The sequence below is a fragment of the Nothobranchius furzeri genome, chromosome 12 (assembly GCF_043380555.1).
Source record: "Nothobranchius furzeri strain GRZ-AD chromosome 12, NfurGRZ-RIMD1, whole genome shotgun sequence".
Lineage (NCBI taxonomy): Eukaryota > Metazoa > Chordata > Actinopteri > Cyprinodontiformes > Nothobranchiidae > Nothobranchius > Nothobranchius furzeri.
Window position 1 is genome coordinate 53,636,121 of NC_091752.1, and position 18,052 is coordinate 53,654,172.

The 18,052-nt window shown below is 43.3% G+C and overlaps 1 protein-coding gene and 1 non-coding gene across 4 annotated transcripts; both read left to right on the forward strand.

Moving 5' to 3' along the window:
- Positions 1-678: 678 nt before the first annotated feature.
- LOC107376609 (transportin-2) lies at positions 679-12,536 on the forward strand. 3 transcript variants are annotated; one of them, XM_015945791.3, is made up of 25 exons: positions 679-763; positions 1,977-2,076; positions 3,362-3,437; positions 3,692-3,841; positions 4,791-4,897; positions 5,181-5,314; positions 6,640-6,721; positions 7,041-7,163; positions 7,361-7,479; positions 7,573-7,633; positions 7,705-7,870; positions 7,971-8,123; positions 8,805-9,030; positions 9,210-9,381; positions 9,646-9,732; positions 9,855-9,962; positions 10,031-10,189; positions 10,270-10,357; positions 10,433-10,531; positions 11,240-11,335; positions 11,431-11,506; positions 11,615-11,714; positions 11,785-11,859; positions 12,103-12,234; positions 12,395-12,536. In XM_015945791.3, exons 2-24 carry the CDS (start codon positions 1,978-1,980, stop codon positions 12,208-12,210), a joined length of 2,664 nt encoding a protein of 887 aa, XP_015801277.1. In that variant the 5' UTR covers positions 679-763; position 1,977; the 3' UTR covers positions 12,211-12,234; positions 12,395-12,536. The 3 variants fall into 3 exon arrangements, with proteins under 3 accessions (XP_015801277.1, XP_015801278.1, XP_054606492.1); XM_015945792.3 differs by having other exon boundaries at positions 708-801; XM_054750517.2 differs by lacking the exons at positions 679-763; positions 1,977-2,076; positions 3,362-3,437 and having other exon boundaries at positions 3,739-3,841; positions 5,153-5,314.
- On the forward strand, positions 1,825-1,892 carry LOC129167000 (small nucleolar RNA SNORD41). Its single transcript, XR_008565873.1, has one exon. It is a non-coding gene; the product is annotated as a small nucleolar RNA SNORD41 (small nucleolar RNA).
- Positions 12,537-18,052: the final 5,516 nt, after the last annotated feature.

An 18,052-nucleotide genomic window follows, 5' to 3' on the forward strand; every position in this document is an offset into this window, starting at 1 on the left:
TTATTATATTTTATTCTACTATATTCTATTTTTAATTATATTATTCATGTTATATGTAGCACGTTAGTACCGAAGTAAGTTCCTAGTTTGTGAATTGTTTGTTCACTGACAATGACAATAAACCTAATCTGATTCTGATTCTGATTGCAAAGAGCTACTTATTGTTTAAAAAAATATAACACTAGATGACATCTCTGTATCAGTTGTGTCTGAAATATGTAGCTTTCAGATATTCCTCTGCAAACAGATTTGTTTTGTCCAGACTGACAGGTTTTCTTTGATCCTCCACTTTGCTATGTTCCTATTTTAAAGCACACTGCGGAAAAAAGATGGCATCCAGTTGAAAATGAATGCAAAGGCAACCAAGTTCAGGGGAAGCTTTGACACACGGAACTGATCAAGACCATGTTAAAGAATTAAAACATGACTATAAAAACAAACTTTTAAGAAACTAGGTGTGATTTAATGCTTTTACATTGTTTATTAGCTTGCAACTTTAGGTACCAGTTGTTATTTATATTGCCACCAGTGGATAGAACTGGTTGGTTATTTTAAGATTATTCGGTTTTACTACATTGTTTCTAGGGGGCTTCTCAGTAAAACTAAATATCTGTGAAATCTATCCAAACGTGGCGTTCCATTGAAAACGTTTCCAGTCGGAATCTCGCGAGTTTACCTAAACGTCTCAGAACGGAAACCGTGGTGGGTCAATTTCAGTCGGCGTGCTCATTTGAACAAGAACTGCAACGAAGCCGAAGAAGAGGTACTCGGAACTGATTGTTCAACTTTCAAATCAAGATTGTATGTAAAATATCAGCAACTTATTTTTGATAAAACGGTTAATCACATTTGTCGTAGCGTTTTATTGGGTGAAATTTTGCTAAAGCGTTAGCAATCAACATTCGCTGTGGTAGAATTTAGTAGCATTAGCTCCCAGTTTATGGCGGCTTGGTGTGTTAGCTAACGGCTGCCTGGAAAACGTGTTCATCGACTTTGTGGCGTTACAGGCTCTTGTGTTTTTCCTAACTCGTGACTGCTTATAACAGAATCATTATGTTGTAACTTAGCCTGAGTATTTTTTAGATATCACAGTGTATTGATTCCAGTAGGCGACATTTTACTGTTATTTAGAACGGGCACGTTGTGATCACCCAGCCGGGAGCTAACCGGTGGTCTAGGCCCGAGGGCGAACTTCGGTTGCTAGAACCGCGTGAAGTTGTGAAAAGCGTCACAAACCGAGGATATTACAGTTGTTTCATTAGTTTTAAATGTTGTACTTTATGATTTACTCATGTATATTTGGTTATTGAGTTAAATCAGGTTAACTTTTATGTTTTAATAGCACTGCTTTTCTCACGACCCTCTTTGGATAACTCGCGCACGTCAGGCCCACGCACCAATAAATGTTTCTGTGTTGAATTCGGTTTCGGAACAAGAAGTACGGAGATAATGTTTCCGTAACAGGCCCGGGTGGCGACGTGGGGGTGGGGGCAGGATTAAGCTAAGCCAGGTCATGGCGATTTCAGATGCTCGTTTCTTCCACTCTTTGTTTTTTCTGTCGCCGCTATAAATGTTGGTGTTGATGTTTTTGAGGTTTATTTTAATTTCTTACTTATTTCAGCTTCTGCGTGTTTCCTACCGAAACCCATCAGTTTCCTGTTAAAGTCAATCATTAGCTAACCACGAAGTTATGTCACTGATTTATTAACTGGTTCAGGTCAGGAGTTGTACATATATCGGATGCTTAAAACAACTGAGTTTACCCTCGTGCTGTTGTTATTGTGTACATAGATCATGTTTCTTCTCCAAATATACATGTGTGGACTGGAGATGATGCATTAAAACCACCTGACTGTCTCTGATGGTGTTTGTATTCATACTGTCTGATCCGGTCCCTTCATGTCTAATCTGTGTAATCTAAAGGATGTAAATGTAACCCAGAAACAAGTAAATGTGGATTATTTTCTGTTTTACAGGATGGAGTGGCAGCCGGACGAGCAGGGACTTCAGCAGGTCCTCCAGCTGCTCAAAGACTCTCAGTCACCTGACACCGTCACACAGAGAGCTGTTCAACAAGTATCCTTCTAGTCATTTCAGGCTATGCATCAGTACAACTCAATGCCTGTGAAGTATGAGATAATCAGCATTTAGCTGGTGTTGCTGCAGCTCTAGACACAAATGGTTAGGAACAGGAAACGTTTTGGTCAATTGAAATTGCTATTTATGTCTATGACCAATCAAATTGGCTAAATGGCAGCACAGAGAGAAGGTTGCAGGTTCAAATCCCAGCTGTGGTTTTTCTGTTCTTTCCATGCATGCACAGGTTTTCTCCAGGTTCTCCGGTTTCCTCACACAGACCAAAAACATGTATGGGTTAACTGTTCCTGGGTGTGAGTGGATGTGAAAGGTTGTATGTCGCTGTGACACACTGGTGGTCCGTCCAGGGTGTCCCCCACCTCAAGCCCAGTAGTTGTTTTTTTTTTTTTACCTTGGGAGCTCTGGGAGAGGGAAAATTGACAGAGAGATACAATAACTCTGTCATCTCAGTCTGTGTTTCCATACAATTTCAGGACTTTACTAACATGTCGGCATATTGCGACCGTTTCAGCGGTGTATGATGTCGCTGATCAGCACCAAAAAGCGTGCCTAAACATTAACCGTAAAAGTTTTATTTCTGTTCTGTTGCATTTTTCTTTGTTGGTAATTTAGGAACCACAACTTTTAAAGTGATGTGAATGCTGCTTATTTTCATGTACTTAGTTGGTTTATGAAAATGGCCTGGAAAGCGGTCCTTTTGGTCAGCCGCTGACACCTAATGGCGAATTCGTGTCTGTTGGCTATGAGAGCTATAGATCAGCTCCCCACAACCCCGCTTGAGCCCAACAGGTGTTGACGAGTGAGGACAAGAGTTGAGAAATGCCAGGAGCACACATTTTAAAGATGCTTCAGGTGCTGATGTTTGTCACCAGGGGGCACTGTTGAGTAGTGGTAACCGGGGTATAAATTAAGCGACCAAAATGACGCAAATATAACCTAAACATTTATCAGGTATATTTATGTCATAAATGTAGCAAACGTATATCTTTGTAACATTCAGAAATTAGTTTAGGAGACATGTGGACACCAGCCAATCAAACCTACTCCGCTTGTGTTTTGCCCTCATTCTGCCATATTCATTAGCTTCAAGCGGTCTGCCAGGTGGATTTTGACTGAGTACTTTTTATCTCTGAGCTGTATTTAATCCCGTGATCTTTTTAATCCAGTTATGATTAATTGCACAACTCAAACTTTTGTTTTTATTTTATTTTTTTGCTGTCCACTTTGAGAAATGAAACTAAATGTTCCTTAACTGCTTGACTAGAAACTTGAACAACTCAATCAGTACCCTGACTTCAACAACTATCTGATCTTCGTCCTCACACGACTCAAGACTGAAGGTGAGTTGTCCTGCTGTTGTCGGTCAGATCAGCCGGCTTTCCAGAGCAATAGCTTAACATTTCAGTGTCATTAATGGGAGAAGTGATCCTTTAGCAGAAAGCCCTAAAACCATCAAAGTGATTGATGTTGATGTAGTATGTACTTGGTGATGAAACGCCTCCTCGTGTCTGACAGCACAGTGCTGTCTGTGGGTACATGAGGTAGAAAATAGGTCCCATTCCTGACACACGTTGATGTTTTTTCTTCACCTCAGATGAGCCGACTCGTTCCTTAAGTGGTTTGATACTGAAGAACAATGTTAAGGCCCACTATCAGAACTTCCCCCCGACTGTGTCGGACTTCATCAAACAGGAATGCCTCAGCAACATCGGGGATCCCTCTCCACTCATCCGCGCCACCATTGGTGAGTTTAGAGGATTAACCTCCATCTGAAGACGTCTCCACTAGGGATGGGTACCTTTGACATTTGAATCGATCCGGTACTAATTCCCGGTACCTACGAATCGATACCGGTACTTAACGGTACCAATTTTCGATACTTTTGAGTGTTTAATATATTTTTAATTCTCTTTTATAATTAAATATATATTTTTCTTAATATATAACCATATTTGATAAATATCATGATAAATAACATACAACTGTTTGTATTTTAACATGGTCCTTGTAGTTTTATAAGCTGATAATTAAACTGAAGCAAACATCTTTACTGTGAACTAAATTTACTGCGTATCTTCATTCCTTTTACCGTCCTTTTTCAATTGATTTTTCCTACTGGGAAGTTAGAATTTCCGAGGAGAAAGCGAACGCACCATTAGATGATAATGGTGGCATAGGAAGCTAACATTATCTTAAACAGTTTATTTAACTGCTGGAGCAGATTTAAACGATGATGCCTCACACTTGAATCGTTGTCACTGGTTTCATCTTCACCCAATCACCCGTCGCATTTAGTAAAGTGAAGCCAAACTTAGTCGGAATTTCTGAGTTCCGAGGAGAAAGCGAACGCACCATTAGTGAAACGGAAGCTAACAAATCAAGCTAACATTGTTCTGTTTACAACTCGCTCGCAGCGACCAATGACATAACGCTCTTGCGCATGTGCAGCTGTCTAGGCAAGTTGTCGTTGTGAAGGACGGGTACCGAAACGAGGCACCGTTTCAAATGAAGTTAATCGGTGCTCGGTCGGTACCTTAAAAAGTACCGAATTCGGTACCCATCCCTAGTCTCCACCTTTATCTAACCATCTGAGTGTCTGGGGGAACTGTATTCATACCGTCTGATCCAGAGCTGTGGGTACAGGAACTTTGATCAGGAAGCCGTTTTCATCCCTTCCTTTTGTTCTGCTCCAGGGATCCTCATCACTACCATAACCTCCAAAGGAGGACTGAAAACCTGGCCCGAGCTGCTGCCTCAGCTCTGCAACTTACTCAACTCAGAGGATTACAACACCTGTGAGGTCAGCACCTACCTCACCTTTGCTTTATTTTATTCTAGCTCCCAAACACATTTTGTGTAATTTGAAAACAAAGGAGGTGTTGATAATGGATCGGATTGATTTGTCTGGGTTAGAAGTTCTCTAAGATGGCATGTTTACTGTTTTAGGTGTAAAATAACAGAAATGTTGCTGTGTGTAGTCAACATGTTTGATCTTCTGATGCGGTTTCGTTCTCTCCTCTGTGTCCGTGTATGTTTGCTTTTTTTGATTTGACAGCTTCTCTGTGTGTATGTCCGTGTCTCAGGGCTCGTTTGGCGCGCTGCAGAAGATCTGCGAGGACTCATCGGAGCTGCTGGACAGCGACGCTCTGAACAGACCCCTCAACTTTATGATTCCTAAATTCCTTCAGTTCTTCAAGCATTGCAGTCCAAAGATTAGGTACAGGAGAGAACAGGAAGTGATGCGGGTGGGGTGTGAGATGCTAGCGTCTGGGTGTGATGCACACTAACCTCTGACTGATAGTGAAGGTGTTGTGGTATTCATACTGTCTGATCCAGATGCTCTGATGGACCCACGGGAACAGCTGCGTGGACTTTAGCCAGAACTCAGAACGCAGGTGTCGCATTTAAAGATGTCATGAAAAAATCTGATGAAACGTTTTTAAGAGAGAGAAAAAAGATGAAGTCATCTCTTACCTGCTCTTGGAACAACCTCAGTTTGGAGAAATGGTTTTTGGTTCTGACTGAACTATCGATAGAACAGCTGGTCCAGGGGGCCCTCTTTAAAAATGGCTTTTTGTAACTTTCAGCAGTTTTCACATCTAAACTTCGGTCATTCCATTTTTGGTTCTTTTTTAAAACACAGAAAAGGTTTCTTTTTACCTTGCTTGTTGACAGTTTTGTTTGCGGCTGCAAACTTCTTCAGAGCTAATGCAGCCGCGAACGAAGCTGACAGCAAGCAAGGTAAAAAGAAACCTTTTCTGTGTTTTAAAAAAGAACCAGAAATGGAATTAGAAATCAGACTCAGCAAGAACGTACCAAAGATATAAACTTCAGTCATATGTCCACAGAGCTATGGCTGCAGAATTACATTCATTGTTGTTTTTACACAGAAATGTTTACATTACAGCAAACGGCAGAAACAGCCCGAAGTTTGGCTTTCTCCTCATTTTGGAATTCTGAACCTCGACTCAGTTCACTAGTGTGTCGTGTATCAAATGAGACTGAAACGTTTGAATTTAAGGGTCACGTCTTCTTTTACTCTCTACTTAGTGTTTAATAGGAGGGGTGGAAGGAATATTTATTTCCATGTCCCTTGGCTAGTTCAGACAGGATCGAGACTAAAATGAGTCGCTGCCACCTGACGAGCACTCCTTTGTAAATTGTCCCGGTTTTAATTATTGCATAACAAATTAATTCTAGCAGAAATATTAATAATCCTGCTGGATTTTTAGCAGCTGAGTTTAGTTTATATTAAAATCTCTTCATTACAATATTATTGACTGCAGGTTTCTGAATAGAGTTCTGTGGAATCAAAGATGGCTGCAATCCACTCTGGTCCCAGCCTGCAGTGACTAGCTGTTAGCTTGTCAATCCTGTTTGGATCTTTTTTCTGAGGTTGTTTATAGAGCTTAATAATTATTTAGGTCTATTTTTAATCACACTTTAAATGTGGACCCTGCGGGTGTGTTTTGCTGTGTCAGTAGAACTTTCTGTGGTGAAAAAACTGAAACTTGATGGTTTAACGTGATGATCCTCCTGTAGGTCTCATGCTATAGCCTGTGTGAACCAGTTCATCATTGGCAGAGCCCAGGCTCTGATGGAGAACATCGACACGTTCATAGAGGTGAGCTGTGTGTGCACACACTCCGTTTCTGACAGAAGAACCAGTTTCCTGCTTATGACAGGAGTCAGGTCAGATGTTACTGACTAGTTATGAGAGTAACTGACTTGGCACCACCATTACACCATTTTGCTTTTGGACATTTTTAATCCAGACTCAAAAACCAAAGGTGTCCTCTTAAATCTGTAGACCGTTGAGCTGCTTCAACTATCAGAAAACGTATCGTTATGCAGGACATGTTTTATTGTATTACGGGTCGTTATCCTGTGAAGTCGGCCATGTTTGAGCCACACATAAATAATGTTGTTCTCCTTCTCTTTAGAGCCTGTTTGTTCTGGCAGCAGATGAAGACACCGAGGTCCGGAAGAACGTTTGCCGAGGTCTGGTGATGTTACTGGAGGTCCGCATCGATCGTCTCATCCCCCACATGCACAGCCTCATCCAGGTGAGCACCGTTCCACAGACACACTTTGGTTTAGAGCAGAAGCTTCTGGATGTGATGAGAAACCCAGCTCATTGATTTTCCTCATGATACCTGAAGTTCCTAACTTTCTGATCCGGATCTACTGAGACCCAGTAATGGGCTGTTGCACTTGAGCGGATTTATCAGGTTTTTATTTTCTGGTCTTGTTTGGGTCTCAGTACATGCTGCAGCGGACTCAGGACCCCGATGACAACGTGGCTCTGGAGGCCTGCGAGTTCTGGCTGACCATAGCAGAACAACCCATCTGTAAGGAGGTTCTGTCCGGACATCTGGTGCAGTGAGTCCCTTAGAGCTTCATCAGTCTCTCAAAACCCTTCAACGCCTGATTTGTTATGTTTGATGATGTCATCATTTCTCCCTGCTTCTATAGGCTGGTCCCAATTTTAGTCAACGGCATGAAGTATTCAGAGATCGACATCATTTTACTGAAGGTGAAGAAAACAAACTTTTGAGATGTTTCTAAGTGGTTCTGATGCCACTGAAGTCTCTTCTTCATCTCCAGGGCGACGTGGAGGAGGATGAGATGGTTCCAGACAGCGAGCAGGACATCAAGCCTCGTTTCCACAAGTCACGCACCGTCACCCTGCGGCACGAAGGAGGGGAGGAAGAGGAGGATGGGGACGACGATGAAGATGATGATGACGACACACTGTGTGACTGGAATCTGAGTAAGTGACGAGAAGCCTTGATGACGGATATTATTCAGAAAGCTTTTTAAAAGCTGATTATTAATTTTGAGTGATCGTTAACGCTTCGTTTTTGATGCAGGGAAATGTTCGGCCGCGGCGCTCGATGTTCTGGCCAACGTGTTCCGGGACGAGCTGCTGCCTCACCTCCTGCCGCTCCTCAAAGGGCTGCTGTTCCACCCAGACTGGGTCATCAAAGAGTCTGGGATCCTGGTGCTGGGGGCCATAGCTGAAGGTGAAGCTCTAGTCTGGTCATGAAAGCCAAGTTGGATCAGAGACTCCGAGTCATGAACACGACTCCTGTTTAGGTTTCACTAACTATAGATTCTCATATATTAATGCTCCGGTGTTTTTCGGTTAGGTTCATGTAAAACATCTTCACTAACTGTGCAGTCTCTTAAAAATTCACGTTTCTGTTGAACAAATCAGAAACGTCTCTTCAGATAATCATCATGTCTGTTTTGCTGATCAGAACTACGCCCGGAGCGATAACACATTTTGCCGGACGATATACTGTCCAACAAATTATTAATGGTAAACGATATTATTGTCGACATTATCTAGACCAAAATAACCACTTATGTGATGTTAATATATCACAATAATGCAGTACACCCTTTAAAATGCAACAATTAAAACTTTATTTAACACTGGAATGTCCAGAACTTCTAAATAAATAAATAAATAAGGACTTTCACTCTGTAATAAAATAATAGAGTTGCACATTTCTAAACCTCGATATATTGAGGCTGGAAAAATTTTCTGTAGTACAATTAATTGATTATTGCCTCAGCCCTAATCAGAACTTAAGGCACACATCTAGTCTGAAGGTCCAGAACTCATCAGTGTCCAGTTGCAGGAGGACCTTTTCCCCGAGCGTTTCTGTTCTCTAACTGGATTCCTCCTCCCGTCTCAGGCTGCATGCAGGGCATGGTGCCCTACCTGCCAGAGCTGGTCCCCCACCTGATCAACTCTCTGTGTGATAAGAAGGCCCTGGTCCGCTCCATCACCTGCTGGGCTCTGAGTCGCTACGCACACTGGGTGGTCTCCCAGCCCCCCGACTCCTACCTCAAGCCCCTCATGACCGAGCTCCTGAAACGGATCTTGGACGGAAACAAGAGGGTGCAGGAGGCGGCCTGCAGGTGAGCAGCTTCCTGCTCCTCCTGTCCTCCTCATGTGGACGTGATGAGACACCCAGCTCATTGAGAAACAATGATACACTTTGTTCCCATACATTTTTCTGATCCACATCTCGTCGTTTTATTCCCAGACTGAAGCTGGATGTAAGAATAAATGACAATGTGTGTTTGGGTTTTCTCAGTGCGTTTGCCACGCTGGAGGAGGAGGCGTGCACCGAGCTCGTACCCTACCTGAGCTTCATCCTGGACACGCTAGTGTTCGCTTTCGGGAAGTACCAACACAAGAACCTCCTCATCCTGTACGATGCTATCGGAACTCTGGCAGATTCAGTGGGTCACCATCTCAATCAGCCTGTAAGTGTGTGTGTGTGTGTGTGTGTGTGTGTATAGACATCCCAGCATGCAGTGCTTTAGCTCCTATTCTGTTTGGTTGTAGGTGAAGTTTTAGTACTAAAGAGACCCCTCTGCTCGGCTCAGTGTAAACATATTTCTAACATCTTAAAACTTTAGTTTTCACGACAACAAATAAAACTTTAAAACCTGAGATGCACGTGAATTATCCAACCGTGCATCTGCGGAACAGAAACACGGCTTTACTCGACTCTGTATTTGTTGTAGGAGTACATCCAGAAGTTGATGCCTCCTCTGATTGCAAAGTGGAACGAGCTAAAGGATGAAGACAAGGATCTTTTCCCTCTACTGGAGGTAAGAAGCCTCTAACGCTTTATTTAAAATGTTTATCAGTTTAAAAATCTGAATCCTGTCTGTCTCGCATGTCATTCGTTGTATTTAGGTTCACAAAATCAAACTCTTGGTCTCTGTTGCAGTGTCTGTCGTCGGTGGCGACGGCCCTGCAGAGTGGCTTCCTGCCGTACTGCGAACCCGTTTACCAGCGCTGTGTCACGCTGGTCCAGAAGACGCTGGCTCAGGCCATGGTGAGGACACAAACTCAAACTCAAAGCTGTAGACTGGACATGTGAGTCTGAGATGCGTTTCTGTGCAGATGTACAACCAGCATCCTGACCAGTACGAGGCTCCTGATAAGGACTTCATGATCGTAGCCTTGGATCTGCTGAGCGGACTGGCTGAGGGTCTCGGGGGTCACGTGGAACAGCTGGTGGCTCGCTCCAACATCATGACCCTCCTTTTTCAGTGCATGCAGGCATGGTGGAGAGTTTTCACGTTCAGTTCAGTTTCTTCCAAACCGCTTCACTCTGACTGTTAACCGCCTGGTTCTGACAGGACACGATGCCTGAAGTGAGACAAAGCTCCTTCGCCCTGCTGGGGGATCTAACGAAGGCCTGTTTCCCTCACGTGAAACCCTGCGTTGGTGAGTTATCTCAGCAGATTATCAGATTTCAGCACGTCGTAGTTTCCCTGTAACCGGTTTTCTCCTGCCCTTCAGCGGAGTTTATGCCCATCCTGGGTCTCAACCTGAACCCAGAGTTTATCTCTGTGTGTAACAACGCCACCTGGGCCATTGGAGAGATCTCTATGCAGATGGGTACGTTTTCAACATGGATCCCTGCTCTATGAATGAGAAGTAGTCAGTATCTGGACATGATGAAACACCCAGCTCATTGACATCCAGTGATACACTATGTTCCCAAAACACTTTTCTGATCCAGATGCGATTAGCTTCAGCCAACATAAGGCGGTGCTGTTGTAGTTTGTGATGCAGACGGAGCTGACTTCCTGCTGTAGATTCCTGGCATAGCTTAGATTTCGATGTCCTGCTGCCGTTTGGGCTGTTTTCTATAAACGTTGGCCTGCAGGACATCAACCAGGTGAGGGTTGGTTCAAGAAAAACTGTTGGCTAAATGGTGCCATGAAACTAAAGTCCTCGTCAGGGTTTAGCGGAGGGCAAAATGCTCTAATACAGAAAATGTGATTCTGTCTGTCCTGGATTTACAGAAAATAAAAATTTGAGATACTTTGTTTTTCAGTAGCTGTGCAGTTCATCCATTTTTATTACAATTTAGAGTTAAGCTTGAAACGATCATAAAAATGGGTTTTCCCCATAATCAAGCAGCCCAGGTGTTAGGTAAAGAAAAACGAGTCGTTCTTTTGGCGTCTTTCAGAGGAAGTAAAGGTAGATTCGGGCTAAGTAGCGTAACAAGTTCTAACGTCTGTTGGTGGTCACCACTGACTCTTAACGATATTAACACAAAGGCAGTAACCGTAACTGTGTTTGACTCCACCGTGTTTATAGGTGCAGAGATGCAGCCCTACGTGGGGATGGTGCTGCCTCACCTGGTAGAGATCATCAACAGACCCAACACCCCCAAAACCCTACTGGAAAACACAGGTGCACACAAAACCTCACCAGTACATGTAAGGTTTATGAGTAATGGTGAAAAGGAGTTAAGTTTCATCTGCTGCTGCGTGTGTGTGCGTGTGTAGCCATCACGATCGGCAGGCTAGGCTTCGTCTGTCCTCAGGAGGTAGCACCACAGCTGCAGCGCTTCATCAGGCCATGGTGAGGCTTCTGTGAACAATTTAAAGTGCCTCATTCTCCTCTTGACTACTTTACCCATGTGTGACCCATGAAGACATTTTAGAATGTATACATGTTATTCTGTGTCAGGTGCACATCGTTGAGGAATATCCGAGATAACGAGGAGAAGGACTCAGCCTTCCGGGGAATCTGTGTGATGATCCAGGTGAACCCTGCAGGAGTGGTGCAGGTGAGGGTGGTGATGAGATAATTGAGGTCGGATTTAGTTTTCATGCTTCTAACGCATCACACGTGTCCAGGACTTCATCTTCTTCTGTGATGCTGTGGCTTCATGGGTCAACCCAAAGGAGGACCTGAGAGACATGTTCTGTAAGGTGAGCGTCTCGTTGGGAAGAGCGGGTGGTCGTGTTGCTCACCACGCTCTGTGATGAAGATCTCATCAGACATTCGAAATCTGATTCATGCTGTGGATGATCATAACTCTGAGAGATGTGGTGGTTCCTGCTTTTAAACGTCTGTGCTTCAACAGCTTTAGCAGTGCAGCGAAGAGCTTCTGAGATGTTTCCAGATGTTTTAGATGAGAAGGATTCCTGAAGAGCGTTGCATCTTTTTCCTAGATCCTGCACGGCTTCAAGGATCAGGTCGGAGAAGAGAACTGGCAAAAGTTCTCTGAGCAGTTCCCTCCCTTGTTAAAAGAGCGCCTGTCAGCCTGTTACGGAGTCTAACGTGACCCCTCTCTGACCTGTCAGGTGAGTTCCTGTTGGTCACATCACCTCCCTGTCCTCCTGAACGTGATGACAGTCCCAGCTCAGTGACAGTTGATTAATTTAGTGTCGCTTTCTGATCCAGAATCTGACTTTCTCCTCTGATGGCTGAAAAGCTGCGGCTTGTTTCCGTTTGTCTTTCCAGGTTCATCAGTGGGAGGGTAACCGGGGAACTCATTGCACTGCCCAAACCACGGGGAGAAACTAAAGCTGGAGGGTCGTAACGGGCCTCGAACCTCCACCCCACGGATGGCCTCCTGCCCCCGTGGGCCGTTCGTCTCCGTCAGGGAGGGTGGGAGGAGGGTGGTGGGTGTGGGAGGGTCAACTGGGGTTATAAATATACCTCTCAGATTAAACGCCTCACTTGCTACACACTCAAAGCGACTTTCGCCAACACCTCTGCAGGGATCTAAAGTAGGCGAGGGCACAATCAGGGCAGCATTTGACCTCCCCCGCCTCCAACGGATCGTCCTCATGAAACAGCTGCTGAGTGGACTGGGGGTGGGGTGGGGGGGTGAGTACAGAAATGAATTATCCAAACCAGCGTAGGGTGCCACAGTCCCAAATACTACAGCGCATGTAGAGTGACTCACTCGTAGCTTTCACAGGTCTGGAATCAGAGCCAGAACAGATGCTTTTACTGTGCACAAAACAATCGCTGCACCTTTTACTGCAAAGTTGCATCGACTTTTTCATGAGTCTCTATTAACATTTAGTTGAATAAGTTCCTCTCCAGGCAATAAGGATTCTGCATGATCACCTCTTTGGTTGCATGTTTCTGTGAACGTCTCTTTGGTTTGTAACCGTCCATATGAGGGAGCTGCCGTGACTCAGAGGCTGGATGCTTGTTTTCTTTCTTGTCCTTCATATTCTCCATAGTGCAGAGGCTGTGTGTGTGTGTGTGTTTCTTCAAACTGACCGTAGAGTAATCCAGGAATAGGCTGCTGTCTGATGTAATACTGTAAGCTGATCCTGAATCATTTTTGCTGCTGCTGCTTGTTTTTAGTCTATTTAAATAAAGAACCTAATGAGCGCCAGATGACTTCTTCAACAATGGTTTAAATGCACTTTTTCTTTTCTGACAGACGTAGTTTCTGATGTAAAGCTTACAGTCGTATACTGCTTAGTGTTTTTGATAAGTGATTTTAGGATAATGAGTAAATTCACACAGCAGGACTTGATAACGTAGCTCCCCCCGTTGTTACCACTATCCATTTGAGCCGTCCTCTGCTTGATTTTTTTCTGTTTTTCCTGATATTATTTTAAAATACTAACAGAGCTTTGCCTTTGTTGGTGAACTCACTGCTGGACTGATGTAGTAGGTACCACATCAGTCCAGGTTTGATGAAACTAGAGAGGCTTTTTACTAGGCTGGATATTCCCCGACTCCTCTGGTCCATATAGGACGGTTGTGTCTATGGAAACCCTTTAAAACAGCCCGACTGTAATGGTTCAGTTTTTTCTTTGACCTCAGGTGTCACGATGTTTTCCAGCCTGATTATGTTGCTCGAAACTTCCAAATATAGATTATTGTTGTAGCATGAAGTCACTTTGTTTATGGGTTATGTAATGTGGAGACGAGCATTAATGTGATTTATTCTCCAAGAAACGTGACTTAATTTTTTTCTTGATTTAACCGTGTTTGAGAATTTGAACCCCTTCATTAGCTCCACAGTGAGAATACTGAAGATGGCATGACTCAGCTCCACGAAGATAACATGACTCAGCTCCAGGGACTCCTGTTAGTTTCTAAAAACAAGCCAAGCTTTGCTATTTGTTGCCATGCTGATGTGTAAAACGTACAACCGGTTGAAGTTAAATGTTTTGTTTTTTTACTTTGGTTTTTTAAGCTCGTGTCATTTTTTTTATTTATTTTTTTGTTTTTTTAAATTGTGCTTTGATGCACAAATTGTCTTGGACTTTAAAAGTTTTTTGTTTGTTTTGCTTTTTATTCTTTTTCTTTAAAGAGCCATTTTGTTTTCGTTGTTTTACAGCGTATCTATTCACTGTGTTGATGCAGGACGAGTACGTTTGGGGTGAAGTCTAGCAAACAAATTACAACTTTGTTTCACTTCAGTATCGAGGTTGGCAACTGGATTCAGTGCAGCAGCTTTTTTGCATAAATTTATTACAGGTTGTAAGATGATCTGTATCCCAGTTAATTTAATTTTGTGAGAGGGAAACTAGTTTCTATTCAGCTTGAGTTGGTTTGAAATTTAGATCTACATTATTGTCCTTATGACATTTGAGGATGTTTGAATTTTGTGTTGGAAAATCTCAGCTCTATGAATTGCCATTCTCAGAGAATCCCCGTTAGCCTGTTTTATTTTAAAATTTCTACTAAATAAAGCAGCTGAAAAGTGTCGAGTTGTGCTGAAGTTTTATTTTTCGTGAAGGGAAACGAAACGAAACGTGCTGGATGGGGCCCTCCAGGACTAGGATGGAGAGCCCTGGTCCAACAAGCAGAGCTCAGAGCACATTAAAGGTGCATTATGTAGAAATAAAGTAAACATGACACCCTATTGAGCAATTTGGTTACTGCAACTACAACTGAAACTTTTTGCTGGTCGTCGTGAAATAATGAAATTTTGTGGGTGCTGCAGTATCATCTCGCAGGAGACAACCCCACACTCACTGATGGTAAACAGTACTCGCGTCCCTCCCTTTGTTTAGAAAAGAGGAAAACTGACAATTCAGTAGACAGGTGGATATGAAAGGTTTCAGCATAACCTTCCTTCCATAAAGACTGAAACATTAGACTCCTGGGATTTTCTTACATACTGCACCTTTAATGTTTCCTCGTTTTCTGTAATGGTCGTTATCGCTGCGTTGGCAGCAGCAGCCATTTGACTTCAGAAGTTGGTTTATTTTCAGATCAAATCAATTTGCAAATAAAAGTGCAGGAGGGACTGAGAGGACCATAACATTTTATAAAGCCGCCACCTCGGTGAGTATTTTTAGCAGCAGAAACGGCTTTACAAAAACAATATGCAACATTCCATGTTGTTGTTCTTTTTTAAAACACAGAAACGGTTTTGTTACCTGTTATTGACGCTACAGTTTCGCCGACGGCTGCCGGCTTCTTCAGGCTGACGCTGATGGTGGCGCGTCACTTCCTTCTCCGTTTATCTGCGGGCAGCAGAGGACGTTGTCGCCCTCTACTGCCCGCTCTCCCCTCTCCGACGATGCAGTCCCATGCGTGGTCCAGCGTGTAAACTCCGTCGTCCCTCTTCATGGTCCCGCATCCACGTCTCCTTATCTCGATTGCTTCCTTGAGCCATCTTCTGTATTTTTGTTGTTCAGTGGTTATGATCCGTGTGCTGTCCCAGTCCATTATATGGTTTTCTCTTAAGCAATGATCTGTTACGGCTGACCTTTTTATTGTAAGATAAACGGATAAGGAAGTGACGCGCCACCATCAGCGTCAGCCTGAAGAAGCCGGCAGCCGTCGGCGAAACTGTAGCGTCAATAACAGGTAACAAAACCGTTTCTGTTTAAAACAAATGGATGAAGCAATAGCTTAGTAGGCTCCACCCCTTTCTGATTTCCTCCTGTGCAGCTATCCTAGCACAGACACAAGTCCATGTACGTGCAAAGAGATACAATGAATGCATGTTTACTCATTTATTAATTATTATGCACAAACACAATTATATGTGGTGGAACCCTCCCCTGGACCCCCTCTAGACACGCCCCTGATTCTATTCCCTTTCAGTGCCCTGCAGCTGCTGATTTACACTGATGTTAAAAAGGCGATTTGCTGCCTGAAATGAAACAACAAATCACAACAATTATAGATACATTTATAATTATACGTTTTCAACTCCGTGTTAAAATAGCAGCACTGCTAAAGTCATGAAAGGTTTTGAGGTGATTCAAAGATGAGAAATTAATGCATTTTTCAGCAGATGTATGATCCCAAATGAGCAAACTTACGAATCATGATTTGGTCATAACTCTCTTTGACCTTTAACCTTTGGGAGTGCTGAGATCAGAAGGACCAGCAGATGCCTCCACTGGTTAAGAAATCTGATTCTGATCCTCCTTCCACTGCAGATAAGGAGTTTAGGTATCTCTGGGTCTTGTAGGCCAGTGAGGGAAGGAGGGGAGCAGCAGGTGGATCGGGGCAGCATCTGCAGTGGAGGAGAGAGCTACGCCAGAAACCAAAGCTTTTATTTTAACTGTTGATCTTTGTCCTTATTGTCACCAATGGTCATCAGCTTTGGGTAAAAAACAAGATAGATCTAGAATACAAGCAAGCAAAGCCACTGGTGTTGGTCTTATAAACTGAGGTGCCACAGACATTATCAGTGCATTTTTTATTTACAGTTGTGGTCAGAAGTTTACATACACTTGTAAAAAGTATAATATAATGGCTCTACTGAGTGTCCCGTTATTTCTAAAGCTCAGATTTTTCTCTGATAGAGTGATTGCAACAGATACTTCTTTGTCACAAAAAACATTCATGAAGTTTGGTTCTTTAATGTCTTTATTATGGGTTAACAGAGAAAAGTGATCACATTTGCTGGGTCACAAATATACATACAGCAGTGCTAATATTTGGTTACATGTCCCTTAGCCATTTTCACTTCAATTAGGCGCTTTTGGTAGCCATCCACAAGCTTCTGGCAAGCTTCTGGTTGAATCTTTGACCACTCCTCTTGACAGAATTGGTGAAGTTCAGTTAAATTTGATGACTTTCTGACATGGACTTGTTTCTTCAGCACTGTCCACATGTTTTCAATGGGGTTTAAGTCAGGACTTTGGGAAGGCCATTCTAAAACCCTTATTCTAGCCTGATTTAGCCATTCCTCTACCACTTTTGATGTGTGTTTGGGGTCATTGTCCTGTTGGAACACCCAACTGCGCCCAAGACCCAACCTTCGTGCTGATGATTTTAGGTTATGTTGAAGAATGTGAAGGTAATCCTCCTTCTTCATTATCCCATTTACTCTCTGTAAAGCACCAGTTCCATTGGCAGCAAAACAGCCCCACAGCATAATATTCCCACCACCATGCTTGACTGTAGGCATGGTGTTCTTGGGGTTAAAGGCCTCACCTTTTCTCCTCCAAACATATTGCTGGGCATTGTGGCCAAAAAGCTCGATTTTCATTTCGTCTGACCACAGAACTTTCCTCCAGAAGGTCTTATCTTTGTCCATGTGATCAGCAGCAAACTTCAGTTGAGCCTTAAGGTGCCGCTTTTGGAGCAAGGGCTTCCTTCTTGCACAGCAGCCTCTCAGTTCATGGAGATGCAAAACATGTTTGACTGTTCTGTGGACAATGACACCTGTGTTCCAGCAGCTTCTAATTCTTGGCAGATCTGCTTTTTGGTGATTCTTGGTTCACTCTTTACCCTCCTGACCAATTTTCTCTCAGCAGCAGGTGATAGCTTGTATTTTCTTCCTGATCTTGGCAGTGATGAAACAGTGCCATGCACCTTATACTTACAAACAATTGTTTGCACTGTTGCTCTTGGGACCTGCAGCTGCTTTGAAATGGCCCCAAGTGACTTTCCTGACTTGTTCAAGTCAATAATTCGCTTTTTCAGATCCATGCTGAGCTTCTTTGACTTTCCCATTTAGCGTTTGTGGGCGTTTGTATCCAATGAGCCCTATTTACCTGGCCTAAGAGAAGTCACCAGCTGTAGTCACTCATAATCACTCACAAGAAGTTAAGAGGCCATGCTATGAAGCTCATGGGTTAGGTTCTAAGTCACCTAAATTGCTAGTTCATGTTGCTGTATGTATATTTGTGACCCAGCAAATGTGATCACTTTTCTCTGTTAACCCATAATAAAGAC